General features: G+C 43.7%; 1 protein-coding gene across 1 annotated transcript in view; it reads left to right on the forward strand.

The window, feature by feature from the left end:
* Positions 1-17,221, forward strand: part of AATF (apoptosis antagonizing transcription factor) — a gene marked incomplete at its 3' end in the record, with an annotated part of 43,116 nt that overhangs the window by 2,857 nt on the left and 23,038 nt on the right. Inside the window, exons 2-4 of the mRNA XM_009891188.1 lie at positions 2,251-2,439; positions 3,100-3,555; positions 4,209-4,346. Of these exons, the coding sequence (XP_009889490.1) occupies positions 2,251-2,439; positions 3,100-3,555; positions 4,209-4,346 (783 nt within the window). The remainder of the gene's footprint in view (positions 1-2,250; positions 2,440-3,099; positions 3,556-4,208; positions 4,347-17,221) is intronic.

Here is a 17,221-nt window from a genome sequence, read left to right on the forward strand (position 1 = left end):
CCGCAGGGGTCACGGCCGGGGCTGCCCCAGGGATCGGGGTTACCCCAGGGATCGGGGTTACCTCTGGGCTGCCAGAGGGGCCGGGGCTGCCTGAGGGGTCGAAGAAGTTATCTCGGGGATCGAAGTTACCTCAGGGGTCGAAGAAGTTACCTCAGGGGTCGAAGTTACCTCAGGAACGGAAGAAGTTACCTCAGGGCTGCCCAGGCCGGGCTGCCCCGGTGCAGGCCCCGCCGCAGGCTGTGCTGTGCCGAGCCAGGCTGGAGAGCGGATCCGACTGGAAATCTCTGGGAAAAGAGACGTAGAGGGGCAGCGTCGGGGCCGGACTGCTTCCTCTGCCTGTGGAGCGCGGCCCTGGGAGCAGGGAGGAGGCTCGGCGGAGGCGGACACTGGTGACTCCCCTCTCCGGCACAGCAGGCGCTCGGAGCAGCGTGCTGCATGCGTCTTGTTTATGTTTACCAGTGGCCAATAACCAACTTACCTTTTTAATCGAGCTCTTTTTGGTTTAGTTATGAAATTTGAGGCATTGGTCCCTTTCCTCATGACGTGTAGGTGGCTGTGTCATCTTCTTAAGTTTCCAGGCTGGTGCTTGCCATTTTCTCAACTTACCCTCTCCAGAGCAGAGTCTCCCCACGGACCAGTAGACCAGCCGAGCCATGGGGCAGTGTCTGTCACACAGTTCCTGCACTTACTTCTTGAGATAGCCAGTTGACCGTCACACGCTGGCAGCGGTTGGCTTTAGGAGGTACTAGGCTCCAGTCATGGTAAACGTTGTGCTAGGTAGCCTGGTTCTTCTATACAAGTGTATGTGAGAGCAATAGTATCTTGTAAGCAACATCGTAGTAACCGCTGAGGAAATCAACGTAGTCAGCAGAGACGTTTTCCTATTTTAGTAGTCATGATCTAGTTTCAGATTTCATACTTTAGTGATGCCGAGACTGAAAATACCAGAAGATCTGTTGAGTGGCACAGGTCATTCTGCATCTACCCCTCTTGCCCAGTCCTTCTCTGGTGCCGAGCTTCTTGCCATCCTCTTGTAGCTGGAGTGACTGTATTTAGACCAGATCTTGTTGCTTTGGTTATGAACAGGAGATTTTTTTGCTTCCCCCCTGCCTCAAGTAAACACTATATGCGAGGCATTAACATTTCCAAACAGACATTAAAAGAGCACTTAGCAATGTTCAGCCAGTTGGATCACTCAATTGGTTGAACAAAGCTAACCCTGTAATTTTGCATACAGGGTGTCTTGCACATGAATGAAAATAAGGAGGGAGTATGGTATGATGTGCTCTCTTTGCTGGACTACTCCATTCCTGTGTCCTGGAGAAGATTGGTATGAAAGAGGGTAATAACCACAGTAAAATTATTTTCTCTGATTAGCCATTCTAAAATGTTTATGTATTTATGTGGCTCATACATATAGCAAGAAGCCAAAGTGCATCTGAATTGCAGTTTCCCTCGTCTAATCTGCAAGTGTGAAGTGAGTGAAGGCATTCTAGCTTTACTGAGTCCTCCACCCAGAGGAATACTCTTCTCATGAGACCCTCATGAATCTGTGGAAGGGCTTGGGTAAGCTTAGTTGGTAGCGCTTTGTGTGGGTTCTCTGAAATAAAGAAGGGGCAGGGAAGAAAGTGTGAATGTAGGCAATGTTCATTCAAAAAAAAAAAAAAGAATCCAGCAGGATTTTTGACATTTGGTAATAAACATTGGGCTCTGTAATGTAGGTGAGCACCTGAATATGGAGAAGTCTAGAGTACTGAGAGGGGGGTTGGAGCTTGTCAGTTCACATAACATCTCCCTTCCTTCTGCAGAGGTTAACCTGGTAGGTGGGAGAACATCTCTGGCCACAGAGATGTTATATGATTTTTTCTGAAAAATAACCTTGGAGCTGTTTTATCTCTTCTGCTAGACCTTAACTGTTACTATGCTCAGTAGTTTCTAGGCAGGACTGGTGCTGATCTACACAAAACCCAGCTCTGAGGCTTTTTCTGTGCCTTTGATTCCCCAGCAACCTTTCCCCCTTTGCAGAAAATTAGTGTGTTGACTTTCCTTCGCAAGGCAGGGAAAAGCCTTGCTCCCTCTCAAAGCCTAAATGCAGACCCTTATGTGAGGCTGTGTTGCCATCCAGCTCACCTTCGCAGGATATTTTCGTTTGTAGAGCATGAGTCGTCCATGGCTCCTTCCTGCAGCTAGTTCTTCTAGTCTGAAATTCAATTCAGTTTAGACATTCTTCACCCCCTTTTTCTTCCACAGCTACAGTTGCTAAAGTGATTGACAAATTTGAGGATGAAACTGCAGATGACATTTTCCCTGTTGGTGATATACGAAAAAAAGCTTCAGCCTCTCTCTTGGAAGCTGATAAAAGGTACAGTGGAAAAGCTACATCTCGCAAAGCTTTGCAGGAAGAACTCTGGGGAGATGCTCTGTCTGAAGAAGGATCTGGTAAGAAAGAAATCTCATTTCTTTCCCCTTTTCGCTAGGCTACTCAGAATTTGATATTAGCACATTAACTGAGCTAGTGCCATCTGAACTGAGATGACAAACTTCGGGTCCCTGTTACAGGGCAATAAACAGGTACAGTTAAGTTGGACATCTTGAAATGCCTTCCTGAAATTCAGGCCATATTTTTTGGCCTGAGGGAGAGGGAAATCTCAAAGAGGAGGTCACCTCTACAGGTTAAGGAAAAGGTGTGACTAAGTATAAGGTGAGGCTCAGTGCACTGACTGAACATTGTGTGGAGGAAAAGAAACAGCTCCCATTTTTAAACCGATACATCTTTGGGACTGCAAGTATGTTCAGAGTCTCATTTAAAAAATGCATATAGCAAATTCTGACCACCTTGTTGGCTTATCATGTCATTGCTTCATTGGAAAGTTAAACCACGGATCTACTAATCATTGCTGCAGAAAATGTGAGCTGGGATCTTTTTGTGGATATGTCCTTGTGTTTCCATTACTTAGCTAAAAGAGACTGTAATATCACACACAGGTAAAATGGAGTTTGGAGCTCAAATTGCCCAAATTTGTAGCTATTGGTCATGCATACTGCAAAGTGGCACATTTTCCTGGTAAGTAAATAACTTTTTTCTCTTTCAATTATTAGCTGAAGAAGCATTAGATGAATGGTACAGTGGGAGTGAAGATTCGGAAGAGAATGGCGGCTTAGGCAGTAAGGCAAAGGAGAAGTCCAGCCGTGCTGGCAGTGACCAGGAGGATGACTTGGAAGACGATGAAGAGACAGATCTGCCTGTCAAAGCCAAGGCACCGAAGTTCAGTTTCCAGAATATCACAGACTTTGAGAAATTTACAGAGGGAATGGATGATGTTGGAAGCAGTGAGCTGGAAGATGAAGATGATGCCAGCATGGAAGAAGGAAGTGATGGGGAAGAAGAAGGAAGTGATGGGGAGGAATATGGGAGTGAAACCCACGACAATGTAAAGGAAACCAAAGACAGTGAAGATGATGGGGGCATTGAAGATGATGGGGGCATGATGACATTCTCAAAAGGACAAGACACTGAAGAAGTAGAAAAAGGAAAAGCTGTGAGGAACCAGCTAGGTTTGTGCATGTTTGCTTTGTATTTTGACAAGACTTTCACCTTGCTGACGCTATAGAAACTGGCCATGTTAGAAACCACTTCAGCATGTTAACGTGCTGTTAGCATACTGCACGTGCATGCTACAGCAGCCCTAGTCATTTGCAAATGTTCTGCCAAATCTGCTATGCAAACTGGTGTCACTGCTGGTACAAAATCTCATGTTATGAAGTGTATTTATCCACTGGCTTAATTGAACCATTACGGAATATACTTGTAGTGTTGGTGGGGATGGGGATTTCTTACACTGGTAGCGCTGTGCAGTGATGCTGATACCACTTCTGTTTCTTTTCAAAACGTAATACTGAATGCAGTTTCTTTCTATCTGTCCTGTTAAACCATCAACCTCCATTTATAGCATGTCCTTTTAAACAGTAAAGCAAAGGGATGGTTTGTTTTTTTTGAATTGCAGTCAGGATCATAGCATGGGATGCTGCTCTGTCGAGATTCACCTTGTGGTACCAATTTTGTGCTGGGTCAGTGAATGCAAAGATTTGTCCTAGCCAGGAGTAACATAGCCCAAAGGAGAGGGTGTGGGTTGTTCAGTCAACTCCTTCACAAGGAGCAAATGCTTTGTTGTGCTGAATAATTGTTTTATTTTCTCTTTATTATGAAGCACTGTGGGATCAACTATTGGAAGGGAGAATCAAGATGCAGAAGGCGCTCCTAACAGTCAACCAGCTTCCACAGCCAGATACTTACCCGATCTTCAGAAAGGAAGGTGGACAAGAGTTTGACAATGCTGTGGAGAACTGTAAGAATTCTTCAGTCTTTGTATGGGTAGACTCTGGTGTAGCCAGTATGTTTTTGCCTGTGCAGGGAAGTGTTAAGGGGAAAGCGAGGGCTTTGAGTTATGTGTCTGTAGTATTAGCTGTTGGTTTGTATTGCCTTAATTGTTAATTGCGTACTGTGCAAACAGAAACCAAGAAGTGTTTCTTATGCCAGACAAAGAAAATGTCTCCTCTCGCCCACATCTTTATGTGCCTAGTTGTTCTCTGCTGATGGTCTGTCATCACTTATTTGATATTGGTAAGCCTCAACTCGGGTCCTGCTGCTATTTCTAGTTCACGTGGGGACTGAAGTTTGCTTATCAAATTTAAGTTTCATGATGGATCTTAGAAATAATTGGTTTGGTTGTTGCTTTTTGGTGCAGAGTTGGGATGCTTCTTCGTCCAGAGACACTTTGTGGTACCAGTTTTGTGCTAGGTCAGTGAATGCAAAGATTTCCCCTAACCAGGAGTAATGTAGCCCAAAGGAGAGGGCCTGTGCTGTTAACTCAACAGCAAATATCTTCTCAGCTTGGAGCTGCTTCGTCCATTTATTTCTTAGGATCACTACTAATGGTGTTGATCTGATGACATTCTCCAACATGGCAAATATAATATGCATGCTACAGTTGTTAAGTGCAAAGTACTCAACTTAAGTGTGTTGTGGATCTATTTAATTTCTAGAATCAAATACCTTTTTTACAGGCCTTAAGGTAAATGCACAGGGAGATAAATGTCTGGTGTGTTATCCTTAGGAATACCTATAAACTACTGCAAATTTGTTGTTTACTGTCAAAGATTGTACAGATGACAGTGTTTATACACAGATTGTTCTTTTGTGCCCACTAATCCCACTAGTCAGAAATTAATGAACTTCATAGGATCTTCTTCCAGTGGTTTTGAATAATGAAGATAAGCCCAGTAGAATTGTAAAGCTTGCCAGGTTGGTTAGTCCTTTCACTTCTATTTCTTCTCTCCCAATCTTGAGATACTGCTCACTTTCCAGAACGTTTCAGCTCTGTAGGTGACCCCCCGCGGAGGATCCCGAGAAGCCCACGTTATGTGAACCAGTCGATAGGAAACACTGTAGTGGTGTCTGCAGCCTTTCATGCTAAAAATCAGAGATGTCATCTGAGCTGCCTGGTTTGCTGTGGCTGTATATCCATTCAGCCACATGGTGTGCCAGTTTGTACATGCTGTAGTGAGTGATACCTTCGCATTCAGAAATTTTGGCCTGGGCTGGCATAAGTTATCTTAAAACTGGATTAGGAACTTTCACCATCATCAAACCTGACCCTGAATCTTGCCCTTAAACCAAGTTTTGACTGTCATCTTACGGCTTATGCCTGATCCGAACATGGTAGCTAATCAGCTTATCTGGAGTTACAGCAGGTGAGATACTTTATATTTTAAAGTTTGCACTGCTGCTTTAAATGAAGTGATTAAGGAAAAAAAGGCGAACTTCCAACAATACTAAGCTGACCTTTCAGTGAAATGCATGTTATTAATGTATTTAATGAGATGCATTACAAACTGCACCAAGCACCGTGTTTCATTACAGGTCTAAAATGCAATATCATTAAAGACCTTTAACAGAAACAATGGTTGACATTTTGATATTTCCCATAAGCAAAATACATCCAGGAACATGGAGTATAATACTGTACACTGTACAGCAGAGAGGTTAATCTTTCAGTTGTCCAGAACACTGATGGAAAATCCACCGTTAATAACTGCTCAGTGATTCCTTCCCCACCCTCTTCTCTTAATCTGGGCAGGAAAGTTGCAATAGTATAACTCTGATGTTCCGATAGCCTGGGTTCGTGTTCTGTATTTCATCTGTGAAGACAGCAAGAGAATAAAGACGGAGCGGCCTGGGCAAAGTTAGCAGAGGAAGTGCTCAAACTGGCAGGTGGAAGTAATGAATTTAGGAACATTCGGGTACTACTGCACTTGTCTAGTGTTTTCTGGTATTCTCTAAGGGACTAAATTTATATGCTTTTTTTAATGTCTGTTTTTTAAAGCACAGGGACCAAATTTATATTCCTTTTTTAATTTCATTTTTTTAAAATACAACCTGTAATTGTACAGTAAAGTAGATTACAATAAAAAGTAATTTTTTATGAGCTGCACTATTGTCCAATGCAGCTATCTTTCACTGCCCTGCGAAGATGCCCTTTCCAGAAGTTACAAAGTACCAAGCATGAAATAAGGAGTAAGTTAAGAACTTATGAAAGACTGGGGATGTAGTTGGTGTTACGCGGCAAAGAACCATTTCTCGCGCTTTGCTGTGTTGGGCCCTGGGAGAGGGATTCATGGCTAATCAACAGCTAGAGCTTTACCCCGGGGGCAGTCTGAGCTGTGTTACACCTTCACTGATGGAGCTTCTGCCTGGATAGCAGTGCTGTGACCCGTCAGTTCAGGAGGTGAAACTAAATCCTTTCTGAAAATAGAAAAATATACATCATAATATATTTAAAGTTCTTTCATTGGTTGATGCACCTTGATTTATGGGGGGGGGAACACCTCACATTATAAATCGGCTCCCAATAAAAGTCCTTACTTTTAGCTGATCAAATGGTTTAGTGGCTTCTATAAAAATAAACTTTTTATTCTAAATAGTGATGTAGTGGGCTGGGTAAATGTTCCTGGACTCTTGAGTTCTCATTCCGGTTGTATTACCAGCTTGTGGGTAGGATCTCATTCCCCAGACAGGAAAAATGGTAAGAATTGTGCGTGAGAAAGTTTAAAGATGAGTGGAAGACAGGACTTTGTAAATATGGGATGTTGAGGTGGTATCATCGTATGTGATGCGCTTCACCCTTGAACGGGGTTTGGGCTAATCATGACACTGACACTGTTTTGGACTGGATGATACTCTCCTTTCAGGGAAGCCTCAGGACTCCTTTCCAATCCACAAAATAAATTTGGCATGCTTTCATCATCTTCACTGAAAAGGAGGAAATGATTTGATGTTCAAGTTGCACAAAGCAGTTGGTGCCAAAAATCCAGACTCTCGGTGTACGCTGTAGCCTGCTGAGGGCAGGAGGGCACAGAGAGCGCTCAGCACGCGGCGCGCTCGGAGGTCCTGGGCAAGTCCCTCGCATGTCTTCGAAAGCATTGCGGGGCAGCTTTCAGTAGTTATCCCAGTGCCTCCCATTGCTCATGAAATTTCTGCTCTGTGCTCACGGGAAGGATGAATTTTCTGCACAGTCCTTCTATATTTGCCTCTTTGGTATCTCCCACTCCTGACAACCCTCGCCACAGCTAGTGGTGGTAGTGAAATTCCCTAAGGGACTGAGTATAATTGTGTTGAAGAGTAGACAGCAATGTTCTATACATTTGCAGTTTTAAAGCCAAATCTGAGTGAAAATGTTTTCCAAATTTTGAGGTTGGAGGTTACAAAGCCTCAAGCGTTTAATTTATTATTTTTGTAATCTTTTATGATTTTTTTTTTTTTTCAATGATACAACGTGCCATGGATGGTCTTGGATTCCTGAGATCTCAGGTTCTGGTGGATGATTTACTACAAAATTGCTTATAAATTGAAGTAGAAAATGTTTTGCAGACCTGGCAGCTTTCAGGCTTCACACCCATTTGTCACCCAGCATTTCCCTTTGTGTATAGAACAAGAATTAATTAGGCTGCACTGCAGGAAAAGTTTATGGCCATAATTTATATAGGATGAATTTCTGTTTAAAGAGACAGCATTGCTTTGTTTGCACTGTCTTACTTTTTCTTTCCCCCTTTTTTTTTTTTTTAATCTTTAATTATATTCCAGATTTTTTTCTGTCACCCTTTTTACATACAAATTGGAGACCAAACTGTGGTCACGGAGCTCATGTTTATTCCTGTTTTGCATACATGGAGAAAGTCTGAGTGGTTTTTAATACTGAAATCACAGTGGCTGCGCTCTGAATGCAGTGCAGATGTTTAATGCACTGCACATGTGTGAGGTGCTGCTGCCTGGAGTGGTCTGTTTCTCCAAGATACATTTGTATTCTCTTGCACCGTATCTTCCAGTCTAGTCCAGGGCTTGAGATGTTGCCTCTGTTTGGGGTCTTGCACGTTCAATTAATGTTTTTCATAATCAATGCAAGTCAGAATTTGCAATCTGCTCCTGATTTGCACATTAAAGAGACCCATTAATTAAAAATTCCAATCCCTGGCATGTTCCCGCAGGATCCTTGCATTATTTACATAGAAAAAGAGTGCAAGGTGCAAGTTTCTATGCTGTGTCTCTGCACAGATTGCATGCCTGCCATTCATATTTCTGTGTATGTTTTCAAGGGGGTGGAAGGTTAGAAGTGGATCTCATGAAAATGTCACGAAAAATTACCTCAAGGGCAAGAAAGAGCTGAAGAAGAGGTGGAAGCAACATTAGTGAAGCCACAACCAGTGTCAGGAATTAAACAGGTCCTAGGTTTGGGGCTTGTTATGTTAAACCTTGATTCAGTGACAAAAACCCATGGCTAATTGAGGGGCAGGGGGGCAACAAGAGCTTTAAGAAGTGATATCTCTCAATCAGCAGAGGCTAGAAGCTGCTGTTGTGTGTTCTCTGGGTAGCTGGGCTTCCCGATACAGTCGTGTAGTTCTCTTCTTGCTATTTTCATTATTTTCTCTTTACAATTCTTGTTAAAAATACTAAGCTTGGAATGTTTCAGTGACTAGCGGTTGGACAGTGATACTTTATGCCTCACAGCAAGAGAGCTGGGAATTCTAGCTTTGAAATAGTGTAATGTGTTATTTTTAGTTTTTAGTTGGCAAGATGAGGAATTAAAAATGTAGGAAGGCAGGTGAGGCTCTTGCAGAAGGCAAGATGCTGATGGAAATTGCAAGACTTTAAACAGATGAGTAGTTGTATGTTTTCATCTGTATATGATTTCACTTTCCAAGAGTTCAGTAGGTCCCTGAAATGTAAACTACTAGTTGAATTTTTATGGTGGGGTTTTTTTGGTTTTGGTTGTGGTGTGTTTTTTTGGTTGTTTTTTTTGCTTTGACTCCATCTGTCAGTGGATTAAGAGAAAATACTGGAATCCCACGTTTCTGTTCTTTAGCATAAAATCAAGATAAGTTGTTTTGGAGAAATGGAGAAAATACTGGTTTTGGTAAAAAGTAGACATGCAGGGTCTGTAAGAATGGATTTGCTCACTGAAGGAACAAAAGTGGGGACAACAAGTATTAACTGTTATTTACACTTTGTAGAGCTGTGGAGAAGTTATACAAAGGCTTGTGATCAATAAGAAAATAAACCTGAATAAAGTGAATCAGATAAAAAAATCAAATGAAATGCTCCATGTGCTTGCAAGGCCATTATCCCCAAACCCGCCTGGGTTATTACTGCATTCATGGAGCAGCAGCAGTGAGCTCTGCCTAGCAGCAGAACTTTTCAGCACAGAGCCTTGTCTGCTGCTAATAGATACAAAATTTTATACAGCTTTTTAAATTCTGCTGACATTTGTGCATCTTTTCTCAACTCGCAGTGATGTTTGAACTTTAATTTGTGTTCGCTGTAGTCAACTATATCCTATTTTCCTGACCACTGTGATGTTACTCTAGATGATTCAACCATGGATGTTCTCTGTGGCCATGAGCTAGTGGCACTGCATCCATGCACAGGATACAAGAGGATGTATTATCCGGAAGAAACCTTGTTTCCCCCATCATATAGCATTTCTATAGTGTCCCCTTTGAAGTCCCCCTGGAAGAATTGTTGTGTTGGGCTCGTTCACACAAAGAGATGAGCTTGTGTTGGAGGCAGGGCGTTGGAGAGTGCTGCAGTTAGCACAGCTGGGTGATGAGCAATGCTGCAACGCGTGACCTTGTTCACTCTGAGCATGCTGCGCTGGGGCCCGGGGACAGCAGAATACTGCATTTTGCCTCCTGGGAATAAGTTAAATGTAATGGTGGAGATGAGTCCTTTTTTGTACCCTACGAGTAGTGCTCCTTGCAGCCTGTTTTTTGTAGCCGCCCTAGGGATGTAATTGCACCTTGAAATGGGAAACAGCAGTTGTGGCTTGAACAGTGGCTCCCAATCCTGCCTTTTCTTCTCCATATCGTGTTTGGACTGCGGAATATTATAACGTGCACCTTTTACGTCCTTCGATGTGTGTTTTAAATAGGGTGCTGTGAAGATACTATATTCAAAAGAAAGATGTGGAAAGATGAAACAAGGGAAACGAGTGTGAACTACATGTGAAGTTTGCAGGAAGCAACTCACTATTCATAATCTTACTGTAGTGTGTTTCTTCAACTCCGAGTCAGTTGCTGGATAACTTCTATTACACATTGATTAGTTACTCCCTTAAGGTGTTACATGTCTCGGGTGCAGCTAGCCAACGGTTGCTATTTAATTATGTTTTATTGAAAAGTAGAGCTAAAAGGAGCACTTCTAAAACTTTGCAGGACTTGCCTGGGTCTGCACAAGGCCGAGTGTTTGGTGCCTTCTGGGAAACGAAGGAGATGCGGACATTTGTTCCTAAAATGTGCAGTCCAATCCAAACACTTTGACTGACCCGGAAAAGTCTGTTTCTCAAGTGGAAATAGGCGCGTTTGTAGCGAGTGTCCTGGTAAAGGACTGGGCTTCCACTTGGAGCTATGTGGACCTTTGTAATAATTGCCTGAGTTGGGCTGTAGGTACGCGAGGTTGGTTAACGGCTCCCATGACAAATATCTGTGGCTTGTGACTGAACAGCACATTTGTGGACGAGGCCTCTTAAGGATGTGATTAAGAATCCCACTTACGTTCATTGCCAGCAGGAGACCTCCAAAGATGCCATGTGTTTTCTGGTTTTACATTCTTGCATATTAAACGTTTCTGTATGAGTGCTCCACACTGAACATCTTTATTTTTGTCTGGGTTAGTTCTGTAATATTTTGCGGAACAGGGACTCAAGACAGAGGGACAGATTTTATTTAGTGTCTGGTTAGTGTATGTTTGTATATTCTCAGTGTCTTTTATTAGAGGATTTTTTCTGGGTTCTGTTACTCTTGTTGCTGATCTTTTAAATATAAAAAATAAATACATTCTGTGCAACATCCAGGTAAGTCATGTCGAATAAGCTGATTAAGCATTGACTAACTTTGGGTAAGATCAAGTCTGTTTTAGGTGCTGGAGAACCTGTAAGGCTTCCTGTGTGAGAGGATGTGTCAGACAAGGTGTCCTCTCCAGTCGTACAGCGTGCTCCGTCTGACGGGTTCACCCTCTGCCTCGCTCCTCCGTTGCACCTGGTTGTCATTTTACACATCTCGTTAGAGAAAACCTGTCAAATGAAATGTGCTTTATTGACACGGGCTCGGAATTTTTCAGAGAAGCTTGCAGGAATCGGCTGCCAATAATTCCAGTCATAATTTTGTTATCATCTCTGTTCGTGGCTCACTTTTAAAACTCAAATGTATCCATACATACATCTGGAGATGATAATATATTAATACAGAGCAGGGTAGGTGTCACTGGGGAGTGGGGGAGGAACTGAGGCACAGGCAGATTACGCAGTTTCCAGAGGCATAGAGCAGTTACAGGATTAATTGGTGCTAGGCAAGATCATGGACTTAAATATATTCTTGCTTTGAAGATTTTACTGGGAGCCTGCACAAATGTGTGACAGCAGAACTGGGTTTCAAGCCTGAGTGTAAATTATTGTGATCAGATCTAGCCCACTTAAAACTGGTAGTTCATTTTAATTGAATTGTATTAGTGTAGACACTTTATGAATACAAAAAACATCGTGCTTGTCAATTCATGCAGGGTTGAATTTGATTTAAATGGACGTGGATGCAGGTGTCCCCAGATTTCACCTTTCCTCTCTGATCTAATGAAGAATCTGTTCAACTTTTTTTGGGACTAAGCCAAAGCCTGTTGACATTAATGAAGACTTTTCTCTCAACTAAAATAAATGAATGAATCAGACCCCTTTTTTTTTTGGTGAATTTTGTTGTAATGATCCTCTGCTTTAGAGAGCTTTTGATAAGAACTGGGGTCAGTAAGGATGACAAGCTCCCAGACTCATGGGTGGCCATACTGTGTACGTGCCAGCGAGCGAGAGGGAAGAGATGTGAAGTGAGAAGCTTTAGACAAAGGCACAGGTCTCGATTTTGGAGCTCTGTTGTCGTTTGTGTGCGTGTTTAGTTGGGTAAAGGGCGGTGTGAGGTTTTGTGCATGTGCAGAATTTGGGCTATGCAAGCTACCAGGAAAGTATTTTGGGGTCTGTTGTTGCTGTCTGAATTGTTTGGAAATCCTGTGTAGGAGGTAGTGGAGAAGCACAGAGTGTTTATTTAACATGCAGCTTGGGGCTTTCTTCCAGGAAAAAAATTGCTGAGTGCCAAGGCTTTTAGCTCTTGGTATTTAGTCTTTTTGAGGAGAATTTTTGCCTGCCTCTCTTGTATAGATGTGGTAAAATTGAAATGCTCCCATTTTATAGGTTATCTCCATAGCCGTATGAGCTGGACACTATTGGTGTTTGAGGTTTATTTTAAAGCTGTCTTCAAATTCTAGCGCAAGAAATGCCAGGAGAGTCCATAGCTGTTGACCTGATACATCCGAACTCCAGACCGTGGGATTATACCACACTTTAAGCACATCAAGTAGGTTTGCCTACACTTGAGTTTCCCAAGTTAATTAATAGCTAATTAAACTGAGTTTAGCTAAATACTTGTGCATGTTAGTCCTGTATACTCCACCAAGAAGATGCAGGGAAACAAAGGCTTGCAAAGCATCAGACAAGCATGTGCAAATGTCAGCTAACTCGGATTAATTGGCAATTGGTTACCTTGAGATGGAAACTCAGTGCTTGTCATGATAAATGTAATTAATGGCCTGGTATTATATGGGGAGGTCAGTCTAGATGGGCTAATGTTCCCTTCTGTCCTTAATATCTAGATAACTATGAAATTTCACATTTCTTCTTCCTTTCTCATTCTTGCCTATGTACTTGGGGATTCCTGCCTGGCAGAGATGGGAATGCATGCTGTCAGCTTCTTTACATTTACAGTAATGTAAACCATCAGTTTTTATAAATCTCATTTTTACAAGCCCCGTCCCCTCCCTGGTTTGGGCTGATATCAAAAGATGACGGTAGAGGCGAATCAGTAGAGCATGAACTTCATGGAAGTGTTTCTCTTTCTCTCCCTTCTCAGCTTTTTTCCCCCTCCCCCAGTCCCCACGAATAAAATCCATGAATACCAAGCCTTTTATTCTGTTGTTGCATCTAGTTATTTTCTTTACTTTTAGCAAACTCATCTATGTCTGATCCTGTTGTCCTTACTGTCAAATGCAGTAATATTAGAGTGAAAGGGCTAAATTGAGTCCGTTCTGTAACTCTTTGGGAGTCAGCTGAGCTGCTTGTGTGAAAGGGGTTTGCAGCATTGGCTCCTTTGTGCTGGAGGAATACAATTTTCCTCTCTGTAAAGGCTTTTGCATCATTTGCATTCCAATGGAACCAGCAAATTGGGCCTTTGGTATGGAGCAGACCTTTTTCTTGCAATCAGCAGAAAAGTCGGCCTTTCTCCTGCCATCGTTTGATAAAATTTCACAAACTCAGTGTTTTGGGAAGCGTGAAGGGAATCTTACTCCCATCATTTCCTAAAATAACCTGGACGGATTTACGAGTGCTTTGTGCTAGGATTCAGCTGAAGTCTGTGAGAAACGCGTGCGTAACTACGCCACCTCTAAAAAAATCAGATCACTCTGCTGCCAAAGGGCTTGCAGGTAGCCTGTAATTTAGTCTAGGCTGGCTCCCGTAGCTTCTGTCTTACGCTTATCTGTAGCCCTTTATTTCTTTGCCATCTTGGGTTTGCGGCACCAGGACGTACAGGGGTGCAGATCTGAAGATAGTGGAAGTCCTGCCTGCACCATATTGTTCCTCCTCCAGGTAATTATGCAGTGGGAATTACAGAAAGGCTGTTGTCCAAAGCCCCGTGTTTACCACGCGATACCTGGAGGAATTCCCCCTGCCTTTCCCTGGCTGGTAACGTTCCTCTGCTGTTGGGAATATAGAGCAAGCTCCAAAAGTAATACTGACAGACTTCAGAATTATGATACACTGGAGCTCTGGCGTAATTCTTTGTTGAAGAAGTTAGAGGCCTAAAATGTTAAGGCTTATTGTTATTCTGAGTTGATAATCTCTGCCTTGCTTTAATAATTTTTCCTCATGCCTGGATAGCCTGCGAGTTGCACAATAATCACTCACACAGCTTTGTAATCAATGCCCAAAGTAATAGGATTCCGCTGGCCAACGGCAATTAATAAATTTGTGTCTTTTTTAAAACACTAGCAAGTCGGGCCTGAAATACGACTGACTGGCTTTCCTCATTTGCATATTTATTGCAGTGGAAAAATTCTTGCCGAATGATTGATGTTGAGCCTGCCTCTTGAATTCCAAACAGCACATTATTATGAAATGAAAAATGCCGGCCATACAGTTGATTAAAGTTGAAGACAGTGGAATCGGTGTTTTTTAAGATTGTGGGAGAATTAAAGGCATATTTTAATAGATGTTGACAAGAAGTGAACTAACAAAAGCAAAGCAAAGGATTTGCTTGAAAAGATTTAATCAAACGTGTTTCTTGGGGGATTAATTGCTGGGGATGACTAGTGCAAGTGGCTGGCTTGTGGATTTGAATGAGAAGTATTGTTCTCAGGCCAGCGTATTGAGTGCCATTTTGACCTGTAGTTTAACTCCTGTCCCACAGTCGTTTGAAAGGAGTGAAAATTTCCCCTCTTCATCTGAACGTAGGGATAAATGCGTGTACCTGATAAAGATACTTTTCATTATGTGCAGCTATTAAAGAGGTTTGATTCCTCTCCTCCTCTTTATTTGCATAGCGTGGCCAGCGCGCTGGGCACTGCGCCCGTGCTGTGCAGTGGTGACACGGGGACTCGCCACGGTGGCAGGGGCAGCTCTCCCGATATTTGGCAGCTTAGCTTTTGCTCTGCGTACCGTGGTGCAAACACCAATGTTGTTCCAGCTTTTCTGTGTGAGCACTTCGTACAGCCTGTGGAGGTACATGGAAAATGAAAAGCTTGCACGCTGATGATACTCCTGTGATGCCAGATCCTCAAATTTAATTGAGGGGAAAAAGTAGTTAATTTCCAGCTTTGGCATGGGCTCTTGAATTTCAGCTGTCCCCTGCGCGTGTGGTGGTTTGTGCTGGTACATCACGGTCATGATGCTCCTGTTTGTGGTTGCGTACGGTGCGTACACACGGGCACCGTGTTGTAGGGCAGTGCTGCCGCAGCAATGCCCCATCACGCCCTGTAAGGTGCCGCGAAGGTACAGCGATGGAGCAAAAATCCTGGGAGTTTTGCCCTGATTTTAAGGATACTCTCCCTGACAGTGATACTCTGAATCTGCTGGATGGATGCACGGGGGCAAAGCGGGGAGGAGCTTGCCTGGTGCAGCACTTTTGGAAGTCCCACTGCTTGGCTCGCTGTGAATACCTCGGAAAGCCTGGCCTTGAGGCACCACCTTTTTCCATCACCTTAAAGTGTCTCTGTGTGAGGCTGCTCCGCGCCAGCTGCTGCTCTCCTCAGCTGCTTGGGAAGATGAAATGAGACCCCATTTTTAGAGGTCATGAAAAAGAGCGCAGGTATTTTTCTGCGCAGGAAGCTGCCTTGCTCTGGAAATGCTGAACGCCCATCGCTGGGCGGGAGCACAGAAGCCGTCATGCCTGCAAGTCCCCAGCGCGGCAGTGCGGGGGTCTCGGCGGCAGGGGAGGCACCGCTGCCTGCGGAGAGGGCTGCTGGGGGGACTGCTGGGGGGCTCGGTGCCCTGCAGCCAGGAGCCACCCCACGCGGAGGGGGGACGCCAGCAGCACAGCCAGTCTGTCCGTAACCACTGGCATTGACAAAATTGATTTTTTTTGTGATTTGAGAGCAGTAGGACAGATTTCATCTCTGGTGGGTCTCCTGACACTTTGATACATGGCAGTGCTATCCCTGAATGGAGCTAAATACTCCAGGGCTACTTTCTGACTGGGTGAAGGGATGTATAAAATGAGAACGTATGAGAGAGTATTAACAGAAAGGCACACTTTGATTTACTGATACTGGCTCCCAGCTTTCTTGGTGGATTGATATGCTGTCTGCTGGATCTGGAACAACTTTTTCACTCCTGTACACAAAATGAAGGGGCTCCCATGGACTTTTAAAAGTGACTCTTACAAGTTAGCGTCTCACCACAGACACTCTGAGTCCCATTTAAGCTGGAAGTTATATTCCAACCACGTTTGCTGTGTTCTTGGAGCAGCTGCAGATGGATCCCACTCAGCATTTTTTTTCTTTCCCAAAGGGCAGCTTTGAAAAGGTTTAATGGAAGGAGGGGTTGCGTGTTGTCCTGGGGTTAGTTGGCCTCTCCTACACACAGAGTATGAGCTGTTGTTTTGGGGATTTCAGTTGCTCGTACTGAAATGCCATAAAGGGATCCAGCTTCTTTTGTTTTTAAGGCAGTGCTGAGCCACCTCTCCTCAAAAAACACAGGTTGGATGTGCAGAAGTAACTCCTGGAAAAGGAGATGCTTTTGAGATTTTTCTCACTAATGATGTGTGGCCCAGTGTTCAAGGTGTCCGTTGTGACACCAGTGTCGCTGTAAGGTAGAATATTTACCCCAGCACATTGCAGTGCAGATTATGAGAGATGGAGCAAAGCTGCCAGCAGAGCGGGAGAGAAGGGGTGGGAGAGGCACAGACTGGGGTTAACTGGGGTGATAGGCTGTGCCTGCAAAGTCAGGCTGGGAGAGTTTTACATACCTCAACTGCTGTGCCTGCAGTCACTGGCCAGGGGCAGCTGGGGCAGGTTCAAGCATCTGTAGTTGGCTGAACACACTAGAGCAACACCCAGAACTGGTACTGATAGCAGAGCTGGTGT

The sequence above is a fragment of the Charadrius vociferus genome, unplaced genomic scaffold (genome assembly GCF_000708025.1).
Source record: "Charadrius vociferus isolate BGI_N301 unplaced genomic scaffold, ASM70802v2 scaffold239, whole genome shotgun sequence".
NCBI lineage: Eukaryota > Metazoa > Chordata > Aves > Charadriiformes > Charadriidae > Charadrius > Charadrius vociferus.